Source organism: Camelus bactrianus, chromosome 32 (genome assembly GCF_048773025.1).
Source record: "Camelus bactrianus isolate YW-2024 breed Bactrian camel chromosome 32, ASM4877302v1, whole genome shotgun sequence".
NCBI classification, from domain to species: domain Eukaryota; kingdom Metazoa; phylum Chordata; class Mammalia; order Artiodactyla; family Camelidae; genus Camelus; species Camelus bactrianus.
The window spans coordinates 10044007-10066500 of NC_133570.1; the positions used below are offsets into that span (position 1 = coordinate 10044007).

Consider the following 22494-nt stretch of genomic DNA (forward strand, 5'->3'; position numbering starts at 1 on the left):
TCTGTAAAATAGGGAGATGATAACAGTACCCACCCTTATAGGACTGTATGGAGGTTAAGTGAGTGAATCTTTGTACAAGTGGTTAGAACAGTGCCTGGCATGTAGCGAGTATGAGGTGTTTGCTATTACTACTGTTATAACCTGGACGAGGTCTTCTGGGGCAACTCATCCAGATCCGACAGGTACACAGAGGTGGGTCCCCTGAAGGCCGTATTTGTTCCAAGAAATACTCACTGGCCCACCATCCTTGCTCTGGATCTCACTTTTCCTATCCATCAAACTAGGAGAATGGTGCATGTGTTCTAAGGATGTTAAGATTCTGACTACATGGATTTCCTCAGGGGGCATCCCCCTCCCCCAGGAAAACAATTTCTTTGTCTACATAGGAGTGGGGTCTCTCAGGCCTTCCAGCAGCGAGAGACTGTCCTCCTGCACCCCCTCCCTCTCCCCTACGAGGTGCGGACACAGGATAGAGAAAAGGTTAAAAGTCAAGGGCTTCGTAAAAGGCAGAAGGGGATCCTGGCTCCACACCATTGGGCAAGTCATTATGCCTCTTTATCCTCGGTTTTCTTATCTCTAAAACAGGCTCAGCTCCCTTCTCTGCTTGCTTGAGGATGAAACGAGTGGGTTACGTGAAGCACCTCAGGGCAGGTAGCAGACAGGAGCAGGTAAATTCCCAGTTCTTAGCCTGTGACCGTTACTGTGAGGCCAGGACCCCGGCGGAAGGCCTGGATCTTTTAGACATTGCCATCTCGGCCCCAGTGGCCCTGACTTACTAAGCAGAGTACGGTCCCTGCAATTTGTGAGTTTACTGGAGAGAGACCGTCTCTGATCTCCATCAGCTGTTAGGAGCCTGCCTGTGTGTTTGCCATCAAAGTGAGCCTCCACCAGTATCCTAATCACATCCCCCAGTTAATACCATATATTTCTATGTAAAAGGGAACAAATTACACGCAGACAACACCGAATATGAAAACTCCCAGCGACGCTTTTCATTGTTCAGGCCGCGTTCTCTGCTCACTGCTTCTGAGAACACAGAGTTAATTGGCAGTTCTGTTCATCTCACTTTGGTTAACTGATAGATCCCTCTGCCCTTCAGTGTGTAAACACTTCTTGGTATTTCTCTGATCTTTCTCCTAGCTCTTGTCTTTGACACCACACACACACACACACACACACACACACACACACACACACCACACACACAATATCAAAATCTACATTTGCATAATGTGACATGGTGGGGGAAGAATTAATAGGATTTGATAAATTTGGCAGTAATGTCTCTATTTTTCTTTTTTTTTTAGCAATTAAGTAAATACAAATGAAAAAGATACAATCAATAGGCTGGATTGTTTCCTTTTCTTAGACATCTGTTCGTTTAATAAATAGGTATAGGTTTTTAGTGTCCATTACATGCCAAGGACCTGCAGGTGGATTCTTCTCTACTCTGTCTCTTCCTTCCCGTCTCCCCTGCAACCCGCCTAACCAGTGTTGGCCTCAGGCCGAGGAGAAGCATGAGCTTTGGTGCCAGACAGAACTGGGTTCAAATCCTGATTTACCACTACTGGTGTCACCTGGGACAAGTATGCATCTTCCTGAATCTCAGGCTGTTTGTTGGTAAAAACGGAACTTACTATACTCTCACGGTTGAAATGAGATAATAGCAAATTAAATTAAATAATAGTACATGTAATGTTTCTTTATAATGTCCATCATTCACAACAGTCAACATGTGGCAACAGCCTAAGTGTTCACTGATGGATGAATGGACAAAGAAAATACGGTCTATGTACAGAACGGAATATTTTTCAGCCATAAAAACAGAAGGAAATCTTGCCATTCTGACAACATGGATGGATCCTGAGGGTATTATACTAAGTAAAGTAGGTCAGACAGAGAAAGACAAATACTGGGTGATCTCACTTATAGGTGGAATCTAAAAAACACCCCCAAACCCCAGGCTTATAGATACAGAGGACAGACTGGTGGTTGCCAGAGGCAGGAGCTGGGGCAAAAAGGGGTGAAGGGAAACAAAAGGGTACAAACTTCCAGCTATAAAATGAATAAGTCAGAGGGTATGTAATGTACAGCCCAGCGACTGTGGTTAATAATACAGGACTGCATATTTAAAAGTTGCTAAGAAAGTAGATTTATAGTTTTCCTCACAAGAAAAAAGAATTTGAAATTATGCATGGTGATGGATGTTAACTAGACTACTTGTGCTGATCATTTTGCACTGTATGCAGGTACTGAATTATTATGCTGTACACCTGAAACTAATACAGTAGGTCAACGATACCTCGATTAAAATAAATGAATAAATAAAACTTTTCAAAATGTCTATCACAGTGCCTCTCTTCCCTAATGTTCAGTGAGGTACTACTTTTCTTCTGTTTTCCGTGTCCGCTGAGTTTTCTATTACACCCCAGAGCCCGCCTCAGTCTTTCCTCGTTTACTTCCAGTCATCCCAGATTCTGTCAAATCTTTCGTCGAGGAGATTTTCTGGAAGCCCTGGACTAAACTAAGAGCTCTTGCTGTTTGCTCCCATGACGGCCGGTATTTGCTTCTGTACAACACTCATTATGCTTGAAATTACTTGTCCAACACGGATCTCCCCCTCTAGGCTGAAGCTTACACAAGGGCGGGACTGTGCTCTGTGCATCAATTATAAGATGCACCAGCGAATGACTCAGAGCATTTCAGACTTTAAAAAGGAAGAGAAAACTGGAACCAACCCAAATGTCCATCAGCAGGAGAGCCGACATATGCATATGATAGAACACAATTCAACAATAAAAAGGAACAAACTCCTTTTTCCTGTGGGGATGCCCAACATTGTGGATAAGTCTCAAAAACATGCTGAATGAAAGAAACCAGAGACAGAGGAGTATATACTGTATGACTCAATTTATAGGAAATTTGAAGGTGGGCAAAACTCATCTACAGTGATAGAAAGTGGATCAGCAGTTGCCTGGGGCTGGGGGTGGGAGGAAGAGACTGAGTTCAAAGGGAGCAGGAAGGACCTTTTTGGGATGATGGAACTGCTACCTTAATTGGGGTGGTGGTTCTGTGGGTGTGTACATGTGTCAAATCTCATTAAACTGTAGACTTAAAAATGTTTGCATTTGATTGCATGTAAATTACACCCCAAGATGTTGATTTAAAAGATAAATGAATAAAAACAAAAAGCAAAACAAGAAGGAAGGAAGGAAAGAAGGAAGGAACAAACAAAACAAATAAAAAAGAAGAATGAAGAGAAGCAAGTTTCCTAGCTTAAATTCTCCCCAAATGGGGGCTTGAGTTCAGTCACTGAGTGAGATGTGGTGGTTAGTAAAAACCCACTGTTCTCACTGGGTTTAAAAAGATAAATTACAAAAAATCATATTTTCAAATATGCTGGAAAGCTGTGGAAATAAGAGAAGGCTAGATGAACTAAAATCCCAGAGAGAGAGAGGTGTCCTTCCCAGAAATTATGAAAGTCATAAGACCATGGCATGACATCTTTAAAGTGCTAAAAAAACACAACCCCTGCACACTTATAGTTCTGTACCCAATAAAAACAGCCATCAAAAATGACAGTGAAATAAAGACATTACAGACACACAAGAGCTGAGGGAATCTGTCACCAGCAGTCATGCACTGTAAGAAACGCTCAGGCAAGTCTCCATTTGGGCTGTAGGAATTTGATCCCAGATGGAAATAGGGACCCACGAGAAAGAATAAAGGATCAAAAAGAGTAAATGTACATTCACACTGGTAGAACATTGACTGCTTAAAGCAATATTAATAACTGTTCTGTGGCCTTATCATAAATACAGGAAAAAAGGAGCAACTGTAATAAAAAGCATTGATAAACTTGACTTTGTTAAACCTAAGAACTTCTGCTCATCAGAAAGCACCATTAAAGGAATCAAAAGAGCCTGGATGATATACACATCCATGTGACAAAGGACTCATATATAGGATAGAAAGAGAGTATTACCACAAATTAATAATAAAAAGACAACCCAAAGGGGGAAAAAAAAAGACGACTCAGATACTTCACAAGAGAAGAATCCAAATGGCCAATCAACATATGAAAAGATGCCCAAGATTATTATTCACAGAGAAATGCAAATTAAAACCACAATGAGTTATCACTACATGGACCGCTGGAATGGTTAAAATTGAGAAGACTGAGTTCTGATGAGGATGTGGAACAACTTGAACTCATAAATGGCTGACACCTTGAAATGCTGGGAGTTTCTGATAAAACTAAACATACCTCTATCCCACGACCCAGCAATGCCTAAGAGAATTTAGTGGATGTACGTGTTCACACACAAGACATGAAAGAATGTCCCCGCAGCTTTATACACGACGGTCCCAAACGGGAAACACCATGTCCATCCATGGGATAACGCAGGTATCAATAAACGATGGTGTATTCAAACAACGTAAAACTGCCTCCCAGTAAAAGAGAACAAACTACTGATAAATTGCACAGGTGTTATAGTGAGCAAAAGAGGTCGGACACAAAAGACAGCATGCTCAATGATTTCGTTATATGAAGTTCAAGAATGAGTAAACTAATCTGTGGTGAAGAAAGTTAGACTAGCGGTTGTTTCTGGCGTGCGGGCGGCTTCTGACTAGGAAGAGATTTTAGAGAATCTTCTGGGATGATGAGAACGTTCTATATCTTGAGTGAGGCAGTGGTTACCCAGATACACAGATATATAAACTTTAATTGAGTTGTGACTTAAGATTAAAACAGTTTGTGCAAAGAATTTCTACTACATCTTAAAAAAAGGAAGGAAAAAAAAATCCCCCCTTCTTTTCCTTCCCATACTTCCTAGGGTCAACATCAAAGTCCTTCTTAAATAAAAATAAACACAGGTAAATAGGCAAGTAGACAGATACAGATATTTAAATAATTATATTTCTGGCCACTGTTCATATATGTTTGTACAGGACAACCTCAGTGTATACCTGTTGGCCAGCATAATTAATTATAGCACCTCCTTTCACCCCGAAAATGTCCACTTTGGACAATATATTACATGATCACACTTATACAGTACATGTAACAATCACCTTACCCTCTCCCCCAACAAACCACACATAACAGCCAGCTGTGTCTGTACATACGGATTTACCATATTTGTTTAAGTGGCAACATAATATTCTATGGGATGTATGTACATAACATTATTTGACTCTTCTGTTGATGAAGATTTCAGGTTGTCCAAAGTTTTGAAAATAACATGATTAATGCTGTTCCTCAGGGTACGTGGTTCAGGTGTGGGTGGCCCTGGTTCTCTGGACTCCAGGGGTGGGCAAGATCCCAGTGGATAATTCGGGGATGTGACTCTTGACGGTTCATTTGGGAAACGGAAGCTCTTTTTTCCCTGCTATTATTAAACTAGAAGAATTTGAGCCTGGAGCTGCTGATGGCCATTTTAATACTCGGTGGAGACTCTCCTGACTTAGAGAGGAACCACCCCTGAGGGAAACAGGAACAATGAATAGAGCCAGACAGATTCCCAATGACTTTGTCTAAGCTGCTGGATCCTGCTGTAACTAAAGCTGCATCCCCTAAAGTCTTCTGCAATGTAAGCCTCTAATATCTTTTTTTGTCTTTTGTTCTGTTTGGTTTGGTTTTGCTTTTTGCTTGTGCAAGTTTAAGGTTTTGTCACTGGAAATTGAACGATTTCTGACAAAATATAACTGTAGTAAGTATCTATCTATCTATCCTCAAAAACATATATATGTGTGTGTGTGTGTATGTGTGTGTGTATGTGTATATGTATATTTTCAAGAACATTTGTTCACCAAAAGCCACGTACAGAAAACATTCACACTAGCATTTTTGTAAAAGTTCCATCTCCTTCTCCACCCAAAACAGCATAACCCAAAAGTCCTTCAATGGGTAATAGGATAAATAAAGCATGGTACATTCACACAGTTGAATACTATACAGCAGTGAGAATGAGTAAATGACAATTACACATGAAAACATAAATGAATCTCATAAACATAATGTGCAAATAAAGCCAGATCCAAGAGTATATACTGTATGATTCCATTTATATGAATTTTTTTTAAAAAGGGCGAAACATATTGATGGTAACAGAACTTAAGATGATAACTAACATTGGGGAGAAGGGGCCTCATGTCTGGGAGGGAGCTTGAGGGGGTTTCTAGGGTTCTGGTGATGCTCTGTATCTTGACTTTGGTGAAGAAGCTGCATGGACATTTTCACTCTGTAAAAATTCATCAAATGTACACTTATATTTGTATAGTTTTCTCTATGTATATTTCAATAATTTTTTTAAAAAAAGCATTTGAGTGAGAATAAAATGATTTGGAAAAAATCTAACAGTGGAAAAGGCTTCAGAACACACAGGTGAACGTGAGAAATTGCAAAACTGGTCCTGATGCGAGATATTGCTGGGGTGAGAGGACAGTTCCTCAGGCCTCTGTCATAAAACCAAAGTGAAGCACCTGATAGATTTCTCATTTGCACTTCCATGAATTTAAATCTCTGGACAGATACAGGAATTAAGTGAAAAATAGACCGAGAACCAATAGAGGAGGAAAACCTGGTGGAAACTTCGGGGAAAGTTGACCACAGTGTCTGTATCTGAAGGTTGGTATTCGGAAGGGAGAGAAATCTGGTCACATTCTGCACTAGAACAGGATGCTAGAAAATGAAATTTTGAATGAAATGAAGGAAATGGATATGAAGGAGTTAAATGGGTATGAATGAATAAATATGAATGAAATGAAACAAAACGAATACGCATAATTCTAATAACAAAGCAAGGGGTGTAGCATCTAAGGAAACCTGTACTCTATGGAGCTCCAGTGAGCTCAGATAGATATTCAAAGGGATTTCACCAAAGATGGCCAGGAGGCCATGCCCCTAAAAGTGAATAGACTTCTAGAATATCATGGGAAACCTAAAGGCAAAAATGATACCAAAAGCAACCCACCTTAAACAGGATGTGTATTGTTCAGAGCAAGTAGACATACAAGAAGATAACAGGTCCTCTCTTTGGGGAAGAGGTTGGGTCAATTTATTCAACAAGTACTTATTGCATGTCTTCCACGAGGCTGGCGCATAGCAAGTGTACAGAACATAGTGAATTCAAAGACCATTAAGGATGGTCCCTGCTCAGTGGCCCTCTCTGCCACTGTGAGCAGGTGTGTGATGAGGGCTGTGACTGTGGAACCCCACAGAACTGAAAAGGGAGGAGACAACGGGGAGAGTCAGAGAAAGCTTCTTGAAGGGAAGAACTTTCTCACCTGCCTGGTTTTAATGAGCCCTGGATCCCTGCCTGAACCCAGTCAACATTTTCATCTGCAACTAGGAAGAAAATATAGACAATCAGACCACATCTAAGTACTGCATCCATTTCTGGCCGGCCCTCTCTCAGAGAGAGAGACTACTGGGAACGATCTTTATCCCCATTTTGCAGACAAGGAAACTGAGGCTTGGAACAAGAAGGGGTGACCTGCCCCAGGTCATACAGCTGGGCAATAGCAGAACTGGGGCTCATCCTATGTCAGGTAGACTCCGGGGCCAGCAAACGTTATCATCACGTTCTTCTGCTTTGAACAGAAAGCTGTTTAGACGCCCTTCAGGGTTTCTCAATGACTCTATGATTGTAGGTGACGAGTCTTCATCTTCAGGGTTTCTGGGGGAATCTGTTGGTCTGGATTATACCACTTCCTGAACCCAAGAAAAGAATTCTTTGGCTTGGGCTCCAATTGGCTGGAAATCACCCTCTACTTGAACACAAAGACAATGTTTGGGGGCTTCGTGACCCTGCCTGACTCAGCAGCAGTGGCATGCTGGTAAATTCTTGCTTTCCACATGCCTGTACCATTTCTGCCTTGAACCCGCTGAGCCTTTGTGGAGTTTCCTCTTTTTTTTTTCTTTCTTTTCTTCTCTCTCTTTTTTTTTAAATTCACGTGGGGCCAATAATATGCTTTGTTGAGAACCAGGCTTTGTAAAATGAAGAAATTAGCTGCACTGACACTGTGTGGTCTATATTAATGAGTTGTAACTCGATATCAAGTTCATTATCAAAACAAACCCTTCGTTTGCCTGAAGGCCTATGCTCTTGTGTTGAGCTGCAAAGAAAGCCTCTCTTTGTTAAGGCAGAAAGTGGCCATTTATGCTGAAAAAACTCCAACACACCCTTAACTGAAACCGCATGAATTGCGGTCCTGTCATTTACAGCTGGAGACGCCCTTGTGCGCTTTTGCTTTTGGTTTAAAACATTAGCTGGACCACTCTGCCATCAATCTTACCTAACGATCTATTTACCTAAAATACACAATTACAGAACAGGCTCCCCTTACGATCGGTGGCCGATGAAAGAACATTAATGAAACCAGGAGTCTGCAGGATGGCTCAGCAACTGGGTCTGAAAGGCTGCCTTCCCTTGGCGTCCAAGCAGCCGGGCTGTCCAGGGGTTTCCTTTTCTCTTTTTAAACAGGTGAAATTGCTACAATAATTAAAGAAGCTAAAAGGAAGCACAGGGAGAGCTAACAAATATTGTTGGGTGCGGTGATGCAAAGGGGAGGGGGGTGGAGGAGGAGGAGAGGGAAGAGGGGCGGGGAGAGAGAAGACGGAGAGAGACATTTAATGCACAGCTTTCAAACCTGCAGTGAAATAAAAACTGCTTTCTGGGGACTGACATTTTTCGGTTTTCCCTGATTCAGGGCTGGGCGCTTAGTGGGTGTCTGACCTCTGACAAGCCTCCCCACCCTCTTCATTGAGGCCCCAACCGTGGATTAAATTCAGGTCCTTCAGGTGCCGGAAGTGGCCATCTTCCTTCACGGGCAGACAGAGAACAATGGGGTCTGGCTTCCTTTCAAGTCAATTTGCAGTAGGACCATGTTCTAATATCAGAAAGAAAGAAAACGGCCATTTTGTTTTGTGAGTAACCATGAGATGGCTACATGTGATGTGACTTCTGTGGACAGCGTGACATCCTCCCCCAGAACGCTCCTGTAACTTCCAATGAGCTCAGAATGGCTCCAGCAATGAGGAGGATGCGGGCTGGGGGAGCACCATCTGGAACAGAATTCCAAGGCTTGCAAGTGAAGCCAAGTTTCCACCTCAGCAAACAGGAGTAGCTCTGGGCACTGTGCAGAGAGGAGGGAAAATAAAAAGGGACTTTGGAGCCAGACTGGTCTGGTTTTGAGTCTTGGCTTCTCCATCACCTTTTGTCTCTGAGGCTCAGTTTTCTCATCTGTGAAAAGGAGGTGATAACAGCTTCTTCATGGGGTTGTCGTAAGGCTACAAGACAACACTTGTAAATCACCTGGTGCCCTGTGAACCCTCAGTAAGTGGTAGGATAACAAGTAAAATGGGCAGTAGGAGAGAGCAGACAGACTGAGGATCCAAGATACCACAGACGTCAGACCCCAGGTGAAGCTGAGGAAGATCACCTGGAAGGGATATTTGAGGTCGCTATAGGAGAACGGGACCCTCCATTCATGTCCGCTTGGAGACTATAAAGACAGAGAGTGGAAAGGGAAGTGGGATTTGTGAAGTGACTTCTTTGACAGCAGCTCCTGTGACGCTCTGAATCCTGACCCCTAAGGGAGGAGGATGCTGCATCCTTCACTTCAAACTGAAACAGAGGCCTCTGTGGGATGCTCAAGGGCTTAAAAGGGGAGCCCTGCAGCTGGGGGATTGGTGGGCTGGTCTCTGACACCCTCCTGGAAAGCCCAGAGGATGGAGGCAGGCCAGGGAGTGCTTGCGGGGGCAGGGCAGAGAGATGGAGGATAGCTGGCGCTGGGGCAGAGAGTGGCGCTTGTCGTCAGCGGTGTGTCGAAGCTGCGTGAAACCTGGGGACCAGAGGTGACAGGCAGGCCAGGATATCAGCTTGGGATTCTGCCCACCATAACTCCCACTGGAGACCAAAGAGGCCCCAGTGTTGGGAGTCTGGGTGGGGCGGACTACCGGTAGACCAGAATCTGAGTGGCACGCACAGCTGATAGACAATGTGTGGAGAGCTGGAATCAATCGGTAAAGAACTTCCAAAGAGCTAACAGAAGTGCCTACGGGAGAAAGAGCCAGCTTTAGACACCTGCTGGGCCCAGGGAGAATGGAGACATCTTATGACAGGACCTGTAAGAACTTTCCTGTGTCCCCGGTTTTCCCTTCCAGCCGGCAGTTAGAACGCTGGGGATAAAGGAGCATGTCCCACATTCCCTCCCTGGCGGCAGGTGGCCTACGTGAAGCTGTCCCTAACAGGCAGGAGAGAGAGAGAGCTCTTCTCCTTGAGAGAAGGATGGAGTGCTGCTTAATAGATCGATATCTTGAATCAATATGTCTTATTTCTGAATTGTGACTGTGTCTTGTGACTTGGACTGCAAAACTGGCTACCAGTCAAGGGCAAGCTGAAAAGGCACTAGACACCTTGTTTTTACGCAGGGGCCACTGAAAATATCCGAAGGGAGAAGTGACAGGCAAAAATAAACTTGTGTTGAGATCAGATCCCAGGCTTCATTCAAGGGACAGGCTGCTTTGGTGATACGGACCTTATGAAAGATAGGGCAGTGGCTTCGTGGGGCTTTTTGGCAGCAGGTTGGAGCTGGATTGAGGATCCTGAGGAATGCTTGTCAGCTGTGACTTCAGGGACTGCTGGGGTGAGTGGAGTCTCCTTGAAACGCCCTGGACTTTGACCTTGTGGGTGAGGGCGAGCCAGAATGAACAGCCAATGGGACAGTCAGTATGTTCTCTGAAAGGAGGTGGTTTGCCTTCCTTAGGCTCTTCTTTTGAGAGTGGGGACATATTTACCCTCAACCCATCCACTCCCAGAAAAAGTCAGGCTTACTTTGTTAAGTGATACATAATGGTTAAAAATGGGGACTTCAAAGTCTGGCCCAAGCTGGGTACGAATGCCAGATGGTCCATTAGCTAGCTGTGGGACTGTGGTTAAGTTATTTAACCTCTCTCGGCCTCAGTTTCCTCACCTGCAAAATGGGGTTAGTACTGCCTACCTCTTAGCTTTATGGCGTCAGTAGAACTGGATAATTCACATAAGGGCTTGCCATGGCAGATGGCACATACTAAGCACTCAACCAACAACATTAGTTATATCTATTATCATCATCATGACCATATAATATGCCATTTATTTCATTTTAAAACACTGGCCTCATTTTTAACCTCATGGAGGATACAAAAGCATGACTCATTTTTACTATTCACAGGAAAACCTTGAAAGAATGACAATTCACAAGGAGACAGAATTTTTTCCTCAATACTATACCTACCATCTTTCTTTGGAAAAAAAAAAAAAAACCCTGATGTTGGCATTATACACACCAGAGCATGGGGGTGGGGGTTGGGAAGTACATAAAACACTGAAAGGTGGAATAATTACTAATTTTAGCTCAATCTCAGTTATAAATTCTGCACCCAGTCTTTATGGGCATTATCTTCAATCTTCACAAGATTCAATTACAGGTGAGAAAACTCAGCATCAGAGAGGTGAAGCAGATAGCCTAAGGTCACAGAGCAGCAGGAGAACCAGGACTCAACCCAGGAAGGACCCACGGCCCAGGTGCTAAGTCAACCAGCCCTGACATGAATTTGTCTGGCCAGCCAGGCAAGCTCAAGAATTGTCCTTTATTGAGACAATTTAAATCCCCAGCCCTGGAGCTTCAGAAAAAGGGAACAAGGAGGGATATTTGTTGGTTGGAGACAGGGAGGGAAAAGGTGAGGAGGCTAGTTAGGGTTAAAGAATCATCCAGACTGCTTACTTTAGTTCCCGCGGACCCTGCAGAATTTCCCCCAACTCTCACCAATGTTCCACTCCCTATGAGGATATCAGATTCAAGTTCTCTCAAATTCCTTGGTATCTGTCAACAAGCATTGCTTCCTGAGTTCTGAGAGGACTTTTTAAAAAGGTCTAAAAATTTCAGAGAAGCAGTTTAATTAGCAGAGGATGGGACCGGCCAATAAACAATGACAACATGGGTGACAGTCATATGCTAATTGCCTCTCGGGCATTTTTCATCAAGGGCTCTTGGAAAAAAAACATTTTAGTCATGTCACCCTTTGTGCTGCCTTTTCCTGAATGTATAAAAAATGATCAGCAGGAGAGTCATCATCTCTGGAAATGTCAGTATTTAAATGTTTTAATGCTTGCTATTTTGGGGCACGAATGGCTTCGATTACCTAAGTGGAAATATGAAGAGATAGCATTTAATAAGCACCTACTATCTGCCAGGGGCTCTTCTTAGCATTATCTCATTGGTCCTCCCAACAACCCTACAAAGCCAGAACGGTTATTATTTCCATATGCGAGATAAAGATATTGAGGTACAGAGAGTGACTTGCCCACGGTCATACGCAGAGTATTAGAATGCTACCCCTATGTGTGGAGCACCCAGCATGTGCTGGGGATATACCTGTGAACAAAAAACACGTATGGCCTTTGTTCAAATGGAATTTACAGTTACCCAAGGGATGTGTTGCCTTATTGGCACACGGAGCTATCCTTGGTCCTGAGTGTAGAGAGTAGAGAATATTGAACTTCTATCCAATGCCAGGCACTGTGCTAGATTCTGGGGATAGAATCATAAGCAAAGTGAGGTCCTCTCCCTCAACGAGCTCCAAGTCTAGTGGTGGAATCAGACAAATAAATAGGCAGTTTTGGTGTGGGTTCTTTTTTTCTAAGAGAATAAAAAATTCAGTGGGTCAGAGCTTGGATTCAGACTAAATCCATTTAACAAGATATTTACCCAAATTATTCAACCCAATTAAGCTGTTTACGATTATCAACATCTCAGCCACACACACCCCAGAACCTCATTCCTCATTAGTGGTGCCTGTCTTCCTCAATGTCTTATCTGGCAGGTCTTGGCAGTGTATTGACCCAGCATCAAAATATGCCTTTCTAAAAAAAAAAAAAGTGACTCTAATTAGAAACAGCTTATAAATCTTCATTGAAATGAGAGCAGTTTTTAGAAAGATGTGTCTAAGCCACAGACAGGGTTCCCCCCAACACACCCTCCCTCCGCCACCCTAGCCTCATTCTTAGCTGTGTTTCTCTTCCAGAATAACTCATTGGCATATTTTAGCAAGAGCTCAAGAAAATGTAAATGTCCTTGTCTGTGGTCACGGGGCGCAGTCACATTCTTGTTTGCTTTGCCTACAGCTAAAACTAGCACTTTCCTTTTTCTGCCAGAGACTTTGGAATGTACTGTTTAAAAACTGTACCAGCAGATGTCCTTTTTAGAGAGAGGCTTGTCTACTGCCCCTTCTTACTGGCGTTGTCCAGGCTGATCTTAAGAGCATAGGATCTCTCTCATTAGTTGATCTGGGATTCAAATCCTAACTCCATCACCTCCTTGCCTGGGTGTCTCTGGGCAAATCACAAAACCTCTCCAAGCCTCGGTTTCCTCATCTCTACAAATAGGGGTAATGATAGCGTCTGCCCCACAGGATTGAGGAGTTAATAATATATTCAGAACATATAGATGCACAACACTGATGCTTAATAAGTTGTAGCCATTATTTGCTTTCTAGAGCCATATGACAAGGAGGGATCCCCCAAATTGCCAGGTTAGATTTCCTGGTTCTGCAGAGGCATACGAAGAAGCCAGAGAGGTTAAGTGATTTGTCCAAAGTGATACAGCTAGATACTGAGAGAGCTGGTATTAGAACCTGACCTCCCAATTCCAGGCAAGGGGCGTGCCCACCCCACCACTGTTCAGAGCCCTGGAAACATCTTGCCATGGAAAACCAGAATTTTCAGGGCGAGGGAGGGAGAGTCCTCTAGAAGGAAGAAGATGGAAGGGAGAAGTAGACCAAGTAATGAAAGATGAGGCTGGAAAAATTATCAGGGACCAGATTATGCAGAGCCTTTTAAACCTTATTAAAGATATTAATCTTCATTTTGAGGGCAACGGAAGGCTGTTAATTGCTTTAACCAGGGGAATGACAATATTACACTGGCACTGAAAGGGAAAGGGCTGGAAGCAGGTCAGGTTGAAGGTAAAGAGGGCAGTTAGGAGGCTGGTGGAATAGTCCAGGCTAGAGATGAGGGCATCCTGGATCAGGTAGTGACTGAGCGGGAGGAGGCAGTGTCCATAGAACACCTGCCCTGAAGCAGCTGACTGAACGTAAGAGGTGATGGAGAGGAAGAGACTGAAGATGAAGCTTGGGTTTCTGGCTGAACTACTGGGTATCCAATGACATCATTTATTTAAATGGAGAATCTTTCACTATCAGATAAGCATTCAACTGGGGAGAGGTACTCAGGGCTTCAGTAGTCCTATACTGCCATGGTTCTCAACTGGGGGGGGGGATTTTATCCCCCAGGGGACATTTGGTAGTATCTTGACACATTTTTGGTTGTCATAATTGGCATCCAATGGCTACAGGCCAGGGATGCTACTCAACAACTTACCATGCACAGGACAGCCTATCAGCCCAAAATGTCAGTGGTGTTGAGGTTGAGAAGCCCTGCTCTGATGAAATTCCAAGTCTTGCAAGAAGTAACACAGACCTTTCTGACTATTGAAAGTTTTAATGGGAATTCGTGGGGCTAAGTCCTCCCTAATTTGACCACCCTCTGGGATAGAAACTTCGGTAGCTTTGTGTATGGAGAGGCAGAGTATGGAAAGATTTATCCACTGGGGCTCTGTGGGAGAGCGTTTTGTCAGACAAGGTCCCAAGAAAGAACTTTTTCCTTGGGGGAGGGTGGCAATACGCCCCCTCCCTGACCCTGACATATTAGAAAATAAGTTCTAGCTGTGGTTCAGTGTCAGTGTCACCCCAACCTACATCCAGTCCTCACTGCAGAGTCAGACCAGATGGCTTCAGATGCACCTTTCTTCCCATGATAGAACTTGTTTCTATCTCCAAGCTTCTATATATTTTTCACCTTTCTTTTTGGCACTTCTGATTTGCCATCTTGATTCATGGTTATTTAGGAATTTACTCTCCAAAAGAATTATGGGTTTCTTGAGAGAAGACCCCAGGTCTGATCCATTTTAGTGCCCTCAAAACATTTGTCACATATATTTAATGTACAACTCAAAAGGTGACCTTGACCCTGTACCAGGTTGCAATGGGGGCATTACTCTCTGTCCTCTCTGTCACTGAGCTACAGTCAACCATGGAGCCCTTGCAGCCTCTGACAACGCTGTGCCCATCCCAGAAACCACCCCCACTGTGCAATCTTCCTACTTTGTGCAATCCACATACCCCGAGGCATTTCCAGGCTTGCAAGGAGCTCGCCAGACGCAGCTAATTTTCGAGTCATTAAATAAAACTGCCAATTGCGGAAACTCCGATTTAGACAGAAATACATTAGATCGAAATTGGGCCCCGGCAGAAATTTCCCCAGCGGAGTTTGAAAACAGGAATTTAGAAGGGAAAATGCCACCACCTCATGATAGAAGGTATCCCATTATTGGTGATTATGATTTTGAATTTAGCTGTCAGAAAGATCTCCAAGAAAAATATCTTGGTTTATTCAGTCCAGGAAAGGTTTAATTGGCTTCTGTCAGATTTTATATAAGTGCTACTTGCCGCTGAACCCCAGGTGGATTCTGCGGATTTTGAATTTAACAGCTGACAGCTGAGTCTTTAGAGGCCGCAGGGATGATAAAAGGGGGTCAGGAATAGGTCTCTTTCTAGAGTCGTGCAAAGGCTTCTCCAGCCAGAGATCCTTCGAGCCCCCTGCTCCCCCTAAATGGTGAAAACAAGAAAGGGGCACAGGAATAAAGGTGGCGCACACGCCATGGTCCCGGTCGGCCCTCTCTTCATGTCATTCCCTGTATTTTTCAGTTTCATAAAGAGTGTCCCATGTGATCGTCTTTTTTCACTTCTGTGTCCTCAACACATAGAATCATGCTTAGCACATACTAGGGGGTAGGTAAATATTAGCTGAATGAATGAGTGTTTCCTTCGCGGACCTCTACCCTTGCCCTGACGCCCACAGTCCTTTGGTGGATTCTCTGCTGTTTTTTTTTAAAGTATCTCTAGGGACAAGTGCCCTTGAGATTCCGGAGAAGTTGTGGGGCAGGCCAGGGGATGCCTCTCTCTTTTAGGCTGCTGTATTGTTTGGGATCCCCAATGTCTAATTTTTTTTTTTTTTTTTTGTGAAACCATTTGTGCCCGTCACTGCTGGTTAGTCAACCTGATACCCATCTCCAATACCTTCACCTCTCTCTGGCCCCTGCTTTCCACGCTTAGGTTAGAAACACTGTCCCAGCCATTCCTGGCAGTTAGAAAAGGCAGTGACACTGCTCTGGCAAATGAGACATAAGATGAAGTATGCTGGGAAGTTCCCTGAAAAGCCTTTGTTTGCCTCATGAAAGGACAAATATAGTTCTTATGTTCTATTTTTTCCTCTTTCTGCTGGAATATGAATGTAACGGCTGGAGATGGGACAGCCATTCTATGACCATGAGGGAAAAAAACCTGCCAGTGCTAACATTAGTGAGCTCCTCTGAACAAATGCCAGGAGGTATACACCTCCAGATCCTAATTGATACACAGGGTTTTCCATTTTTTCTCACTTCCTTCTTGTTCTCCGTGAAACTCAAACATGAATAATGGGATTGAGCTGAAAGTTAAATCCAGGGGACTCAAATCATGCTCAGGGGCACTCCCGTATCTATGACTAGGACTTTTTAACTGGGCCAAGCATTTCTGCCACCAGGATGAACTCTCCTGCAAGGCAGCTCATCCTTCATAAAAATACGTACTCACACGAGTTCTTACAAATATCTCCAGACAGGCTTCCTCTCTTCCATCCTTAAACTGGGACTTGGCCTCGCTAATGATCAATCCCCGACTCTGAGACTTTACAGTTGATATTCAGCTTCCTCCAGACTTCATACCTGGGCTGTCTTCAAAATGGTGATGGTGGCATGTGTGTGCAGAGAAGAGAGAGGAGCATAAGTAACTATTGTAGGAACTGTCATTACTTAAGGGGGAGTTAACTGTGTACCGAGAGTTGTGCTCAGTACTTTAGGTGCTTTGTTTTATTTAATCTTTCCAAAAGATTTCCCAAAGATATGGTGGACGCTATCATCATTCAACCCATTTCACAGAACTTCATATTGGCGTCAGAGAGGGGATTTGAGCCCACCACGTCTGATTCAAAGGCAGAGCTCTTCCCTCGTCACAAAGCTTGCATCCCCCATCAACTAGACTCTGATCATGCTTCTTCTACCGCTCACCCCCCTCCCCCGCCCTCCCCTCCCAGGCTGAGCAGCTGCCTCCGCACAGAGGAGACAAAGGGCTCCTTCATTTGGTCCAGCGTAAAGAAAGTGCCTACAGCCTCTTCCTGTGTCAGGAGGTAATGAACATACGACTTCCGCGCAGCCTGATTTATCACGGAGGGGAGCCGACTGTCACGTGGGCCAGCAATTAGACACAGCAAGATTCGCCAAGGCAAGCATCACAAGCCCAAAGCGTCAGGGCAGAAGAAAACAAAACAACTTGAATTCTGCAATTGTCTCGATGCTGTAACAATGGAGCCAAAGGATCCTTTGGAGAGAGGAGAGGCCTCACTTTCCCGACCTAAGTCACAAGTGACATAAAAATGAAGGTGCACCTGGCTGGGATTCTTCTGAACTGAATCTCAAGTGGGTTGTTAGATCTTTTATTTTCAGGATAATGAGTGATTCAGTGATTCAGTGCAGGGAACGTAGTCTTCCGTGATTAGAGGCCAGAGAAATTATCCAGTGCTGAGCCCATTTCGAACAAAGACCGATGACGCACCGCTTACCTCTTCAGGCCACAATTTCTCCTATCTGGACAAACAGGAAAACCATTTCATGCTGGCAGTGGAAACGTATTATGCTGAAAGTCAAGGTTTTTCTTGTTGGGGGAAATCTTTCCTTTGTTGATTTCAGGAGGCCCGGCTGGATAGTGGGCTGAACTTCTGAAACCTTCCCTGGGCAACTCCATTCTCACCATAGGGGTGGGTGGTGGGGGATGGAGGGTACATGGGAAGTGATGGGGGTCAGAGATGCTCAGGCCAAGATCTTCTATATACATGGGATTCGACAGAGTTTGCCCCCTTCTCCCCGAATCTGCCAACTTAACTCTCAGCACAGAACTTGACGCTGGAGCTCTTCAAGCCTCAGTCTAGTAACTACACCTCCATCACAGAGTCAATTCAAAGATTAAACAACACTGTCATAATGGCTAACGTTTCAGAGTATTTAGCTTTACCCATATCAGCTCATCTCATCCCCACAAAACCCTAGGAGACGGGAGCCATTTTTCAGCTAGAGTTCATCTCTTCTGAGATGCACATTTTCTTTCCACATATCAGCATCTCTGAAAGTCGGACGCTTCTTATCATTGAAAGTAGGTGATAGTTGAATCAGTAGACTTTTCTTTCTCCGGGGCACACACAAGAAATTATGATGCATCTTGAAGGAGACGAGGTCTTAGAGAAAATACAATGTGCCCACTTCACAGAGGAGGAACCTGAGGCACAGAGAGGCACTGATTTGCTCCAGGCCCCATAACATGGTTGAGTGACAGAATTGGGGTCTCAAGCCATGTTGTTTGCTGAAGAATCTGCTCTTTTCATCACTGAGCTAGGGTATGAGCAAAGTACTCAGTCTAGTCCCAGCTCTTTTGGGATCTGCCCAAGATAAGGATGCTTCTTTTTTCTCTGCCACCAAGAGACAGAGCTTGTATGAAGGATTCCACACCTCTATAGGTTTTGCCAAGTGCCATTCCTGCATTTCCATTCTGGGACAGGAGGGGGATGTTCTCAGTGCCCCTCTTTTTTTCAACCTTTCTCGAAGAAGAAAATGTGGGTCCATGGTAATCTACACGTGCCCTGCTGCCTCCCTCCCCCTGGCTAATCCCATTAGACTTCTCTTTTACTTCCTCTGGAAAAAAAGGAAAAAGGAATTCCCTAAACAGATTAGGGAGCCCGATTTAGGGCCAACTAGAAGGTTTCCTCCACGAAAGACGTTCAGATTTGCATACATTAAATTCCCTCCATTGAGAAATTGACAGGAAGACGCTGTACAAGGAAGGGTGCAGCTGTAACGCTAGTTTTGATAAAGCAACTTCCATCCCCGTGAGAAGGAACACAGCTGGCATCAGAGAGCTTCAGGACCCTTCAGGAGGTTTCCCCACCAAGTGTCACCCACTGCACGAACACATGGTGGACTCATAGTAAGTGGTCTCACCCTCCTCCTCCGAAAAGCTGGATCCTTCTTCGGATCACTCCTCACTGGACACTTACCTGGCCGCCCTGGCATTTGTTATTCGTCTGCCCACCCCCACCCCCACCCAGCACACCTGAAGATGATTTGAAGCTAGTGAGCATCCCTTACACCTTCTTTTTATATCCCCTGTGGTGCATGCTAACCACCGTCTCTGTCTGATTAGTATGGTGAGGCCAGGAGAAATTAACTCTGGAGCCAGAGTGCAAATCCTCACTCTGTTCTTTGCTGGCTGCATGTCCTTGGGTAAGGGACCTGTCCTCAGGTGGCCTCAGTATTGCCTCCTATCTCATGAGGAGGTAACAGTTCACACCTTGAAGTGTTGTAGAAGGTTCCAAAATATTCCATGGGAAGACTTGAGCTCAGAGCATGGCACGTGGGGGAATATTCAGGACACACCAACTCTTAGCATCATTACCACCACTGTTAATAGGGCGTTAAATAAGACTGCAATTTGTTACTAGTGTGATTTACACCAGAAGTGGCTCCTAATCGCTACACATCTTCTTGTGACTTGCCACTTTCTAGTGAGCCTGGTTTAAGCAATGATTTACGGTAGCTCTACAAAGTTGAAACTTACAGAGATGTGACACTTCAGATGTGAGCCGGGACACCCTAGGGTCTTCATTATTTCCTGGACAAGGGTGCGGGGGCAGCAGGATTTCAGTGAGTTTTGTGCCTGAGGTCTTGTTTATTCAGCAGTTCCCTGGAAGCCTTCTTCCCTTCTCTGGACCTCCCTGAGTCCCACCTACCGTCCTCTCAAGAAAGAGATGACCATTTCCACCTCTATATATCTTCCTCTACTTCCTTTAATTTCTCTGTCCCAAGATGGAAAGCTCTATTGTATTTACTTAGGTACATGACTTCTTCCCTCCCCATCCTGACACACACTCAAATACACACACACACACACACACATCTGGGTTAACTGTCTTTCTCAGAATTCCCACAACACCCAATGATACATCCCTACCACATCATTAGCCACCCTGCATTATAACTACTGGCTTTTTTTTTTTTTATCGCTTTTACTTCCCATGCCAAACATACACTCTACCAAGTTTGAACATTTTTAAGGCAGTCACATTTTCTCCAAGAGCAGGTATTCAGCCCATAACAGAAATTCAAAATAAGTATTTGTTAAATGAATGAAACAAAATATAATGAAAAATCGAGGAAGTGTTAACTCTGTGTCAGACACTGTTCTCAGAGCTGTGGACGTATCACTGAATGCTCACGGCTGTCCCAGGAGGAGGTATTATGCTATCCCCATTTTAGAGATGGCAACACTGAAGCAGAGAAGTTCTGTAACTTATCCAAGGTCACAGGGCTGCTAAGAGGCAGATTAGGGTTCAAGCCAGGCTATTGGGGTCCTCGGCCCATGTGCTCACAGTCCCCTCTGCTTCTGAAACATCTACCTCGTCCCTCATTCCTTCCCTCCTTCTCTTCTACCATTACTATGCTGGGAAAGTCATTCCCAGAGGCGGCTGCTCTGGATAAAACCCACTGCCGTGTAGCATTTTGAGATGAAAGGAGACACATAAAGACCGCATCATGCAGCGTGAGCTCACAAAGGGGGCTGAGTGATAAGGGGTGCATAAAGATGTGTTGAACCTTAGAAAACAGAAGCGCAGGAACACTTTGGACCAGCACATAAGCACAGGTGAGTTTTAAGCTCTCTTTTGTACACTGACTACTCCCCCCTCCCCCCAACACCCTCCATTGCCTTTGACCCACTCTCCCACTGTTTACCTACCCTGGCCAATTAGTGGTGATACAGGGGTTTGCAGATACAATGACAAAGACACGCTTAACAAAGACACACTTAACCAAGATATAACTGACCTGCCCAGGTACAATCACTTAAAAACAGAAACAACTTGACCCCAGCACTGAACACATACTGATTTTTTTCTTTGTCTTTCAAACCAACAACAATATTTGTCATGTATACACATTATCAAGTGTTATCATCACTGGAAACAGTTTCCATATCTGATAGTCCTCACACCATCTCTGCCCAGCTGATGTTCCCATCTCATTTTGCAGACACGAGGAAATAAAGGCTCTGAGATGCTAAACAACTTGTCTAATGTCAGTAGCTGGTGAGAAGTAGAGTCAGACTTCAAACCCCAAAGTCTGACACTCCATAGTCTCTCCATAAAGAAAAAGGACACGCATGTACCCCGAGCCCAGTGGATTTCTGAAAATAATTTCTGCGACGGCAAACCTACAATTCATCTTAATTTTTTCCTGATGTTCTACAGTGTCATTGCCAATTTATTCCATCATCTTGGAATTACTGGCTAATAGGATGGCCCAGCTCACCGTTCTGCCTGGCATTCTCATTCTTTACGAGAAACCAACCATTGATAACAACAGGCATGTGTCCCGACAATTTAATTACACCATGACTCTTTTCTCTTCCTCTGTCCCTTCTTGGTCTGGAAGCGAATTCCTATTTCACTTGGTCTTGAAAACATGATTATTTTCAGCAGAGAGGAGACGACTCACCTGTGTTGGAAGATCTGAGGCATAAAATGGCCACAGGGCCCCCGAGATGGGGGAACTCTGTATCTTCTTGGTGGCTGGTACCTTGGTCATCTTGGAAATCCTTCAGGCTTAGCCTGTGCCCCACTCAGGGAAGTTTTTTTTTTCCCCCAGAAACGTCTTACTTCAGCAGTCACTGGTGTGAGGTGCTCCAGCAATTTCTCCCCAACTCGCAAATCCCTGAACAGCTTTCTGACTGAGGAATAATGGGAAACTGAGTCATTTGGGTTCTCCACCAACCGGATAAGGAAGTCGGGACAGCGTGCGGCCAGGCAAGCCTGGACTTCCTTCCTTTCTAGAAAGTCACAAACTTTTATATGAGCTTTTCCCCTTTGGGGAAGGGGATAGCTTTCTCTTCCATAAACCAAAATAAATTATGAACTAAAAAAATAAAACTCCACTGACAAAGTCTGAGGGAGGCCCATAAAAGGGCCCCCAGATACCTATCCTTAGGCGGAGCTCTCACGGACAGGAACGGAAAGCGGCTACGTCTAACCGCCATGCAGGGGCCCACCTCGGTCGTTGCCTAGCAACGGCACGCCGTGGAAGGCTTCCTTATTGGCTGGGATTGGTAGGGGCGGGGTCAGGCGCTCGCCCAAGCTCTGCAAGGGGTGTTGGCGCGGGTGGGGGTGTGTGGGGGGGTGTTGGCTGGGCGGGCGCAGCCGGCCAGGGGGCCACATTCTCTGATCTCTGGTTTCATCGTCTCCGGTTTGAGGA

General features: G+C 44.5%; 1 protein-coding gene across 1 annotated transcript in view; it reads right to left on the reverse strand.

The window, feature by feature from the left end:
• Positions 1–22278, reverse strand: part of CCDC60 (coiled-coil domain containing 60) — a 146218-nt gene extending 123940 nt beyond the window's left edge. Inside the window, exon 1 of the mRNA XM_010969561.3 lies at positions 21742–22278. Within this exon, the coding sequence (XP_010967863.1) occupies positions 21742–21831 (90 nt within the window). The 5' untranslated portion in view covers positions 21832–22278. The remainder of the gene's footprint in view (positions 1–21741) is intronic.
• Between the last annotated feature and the right edge of the window lie 216 nt (positions 22279–22494).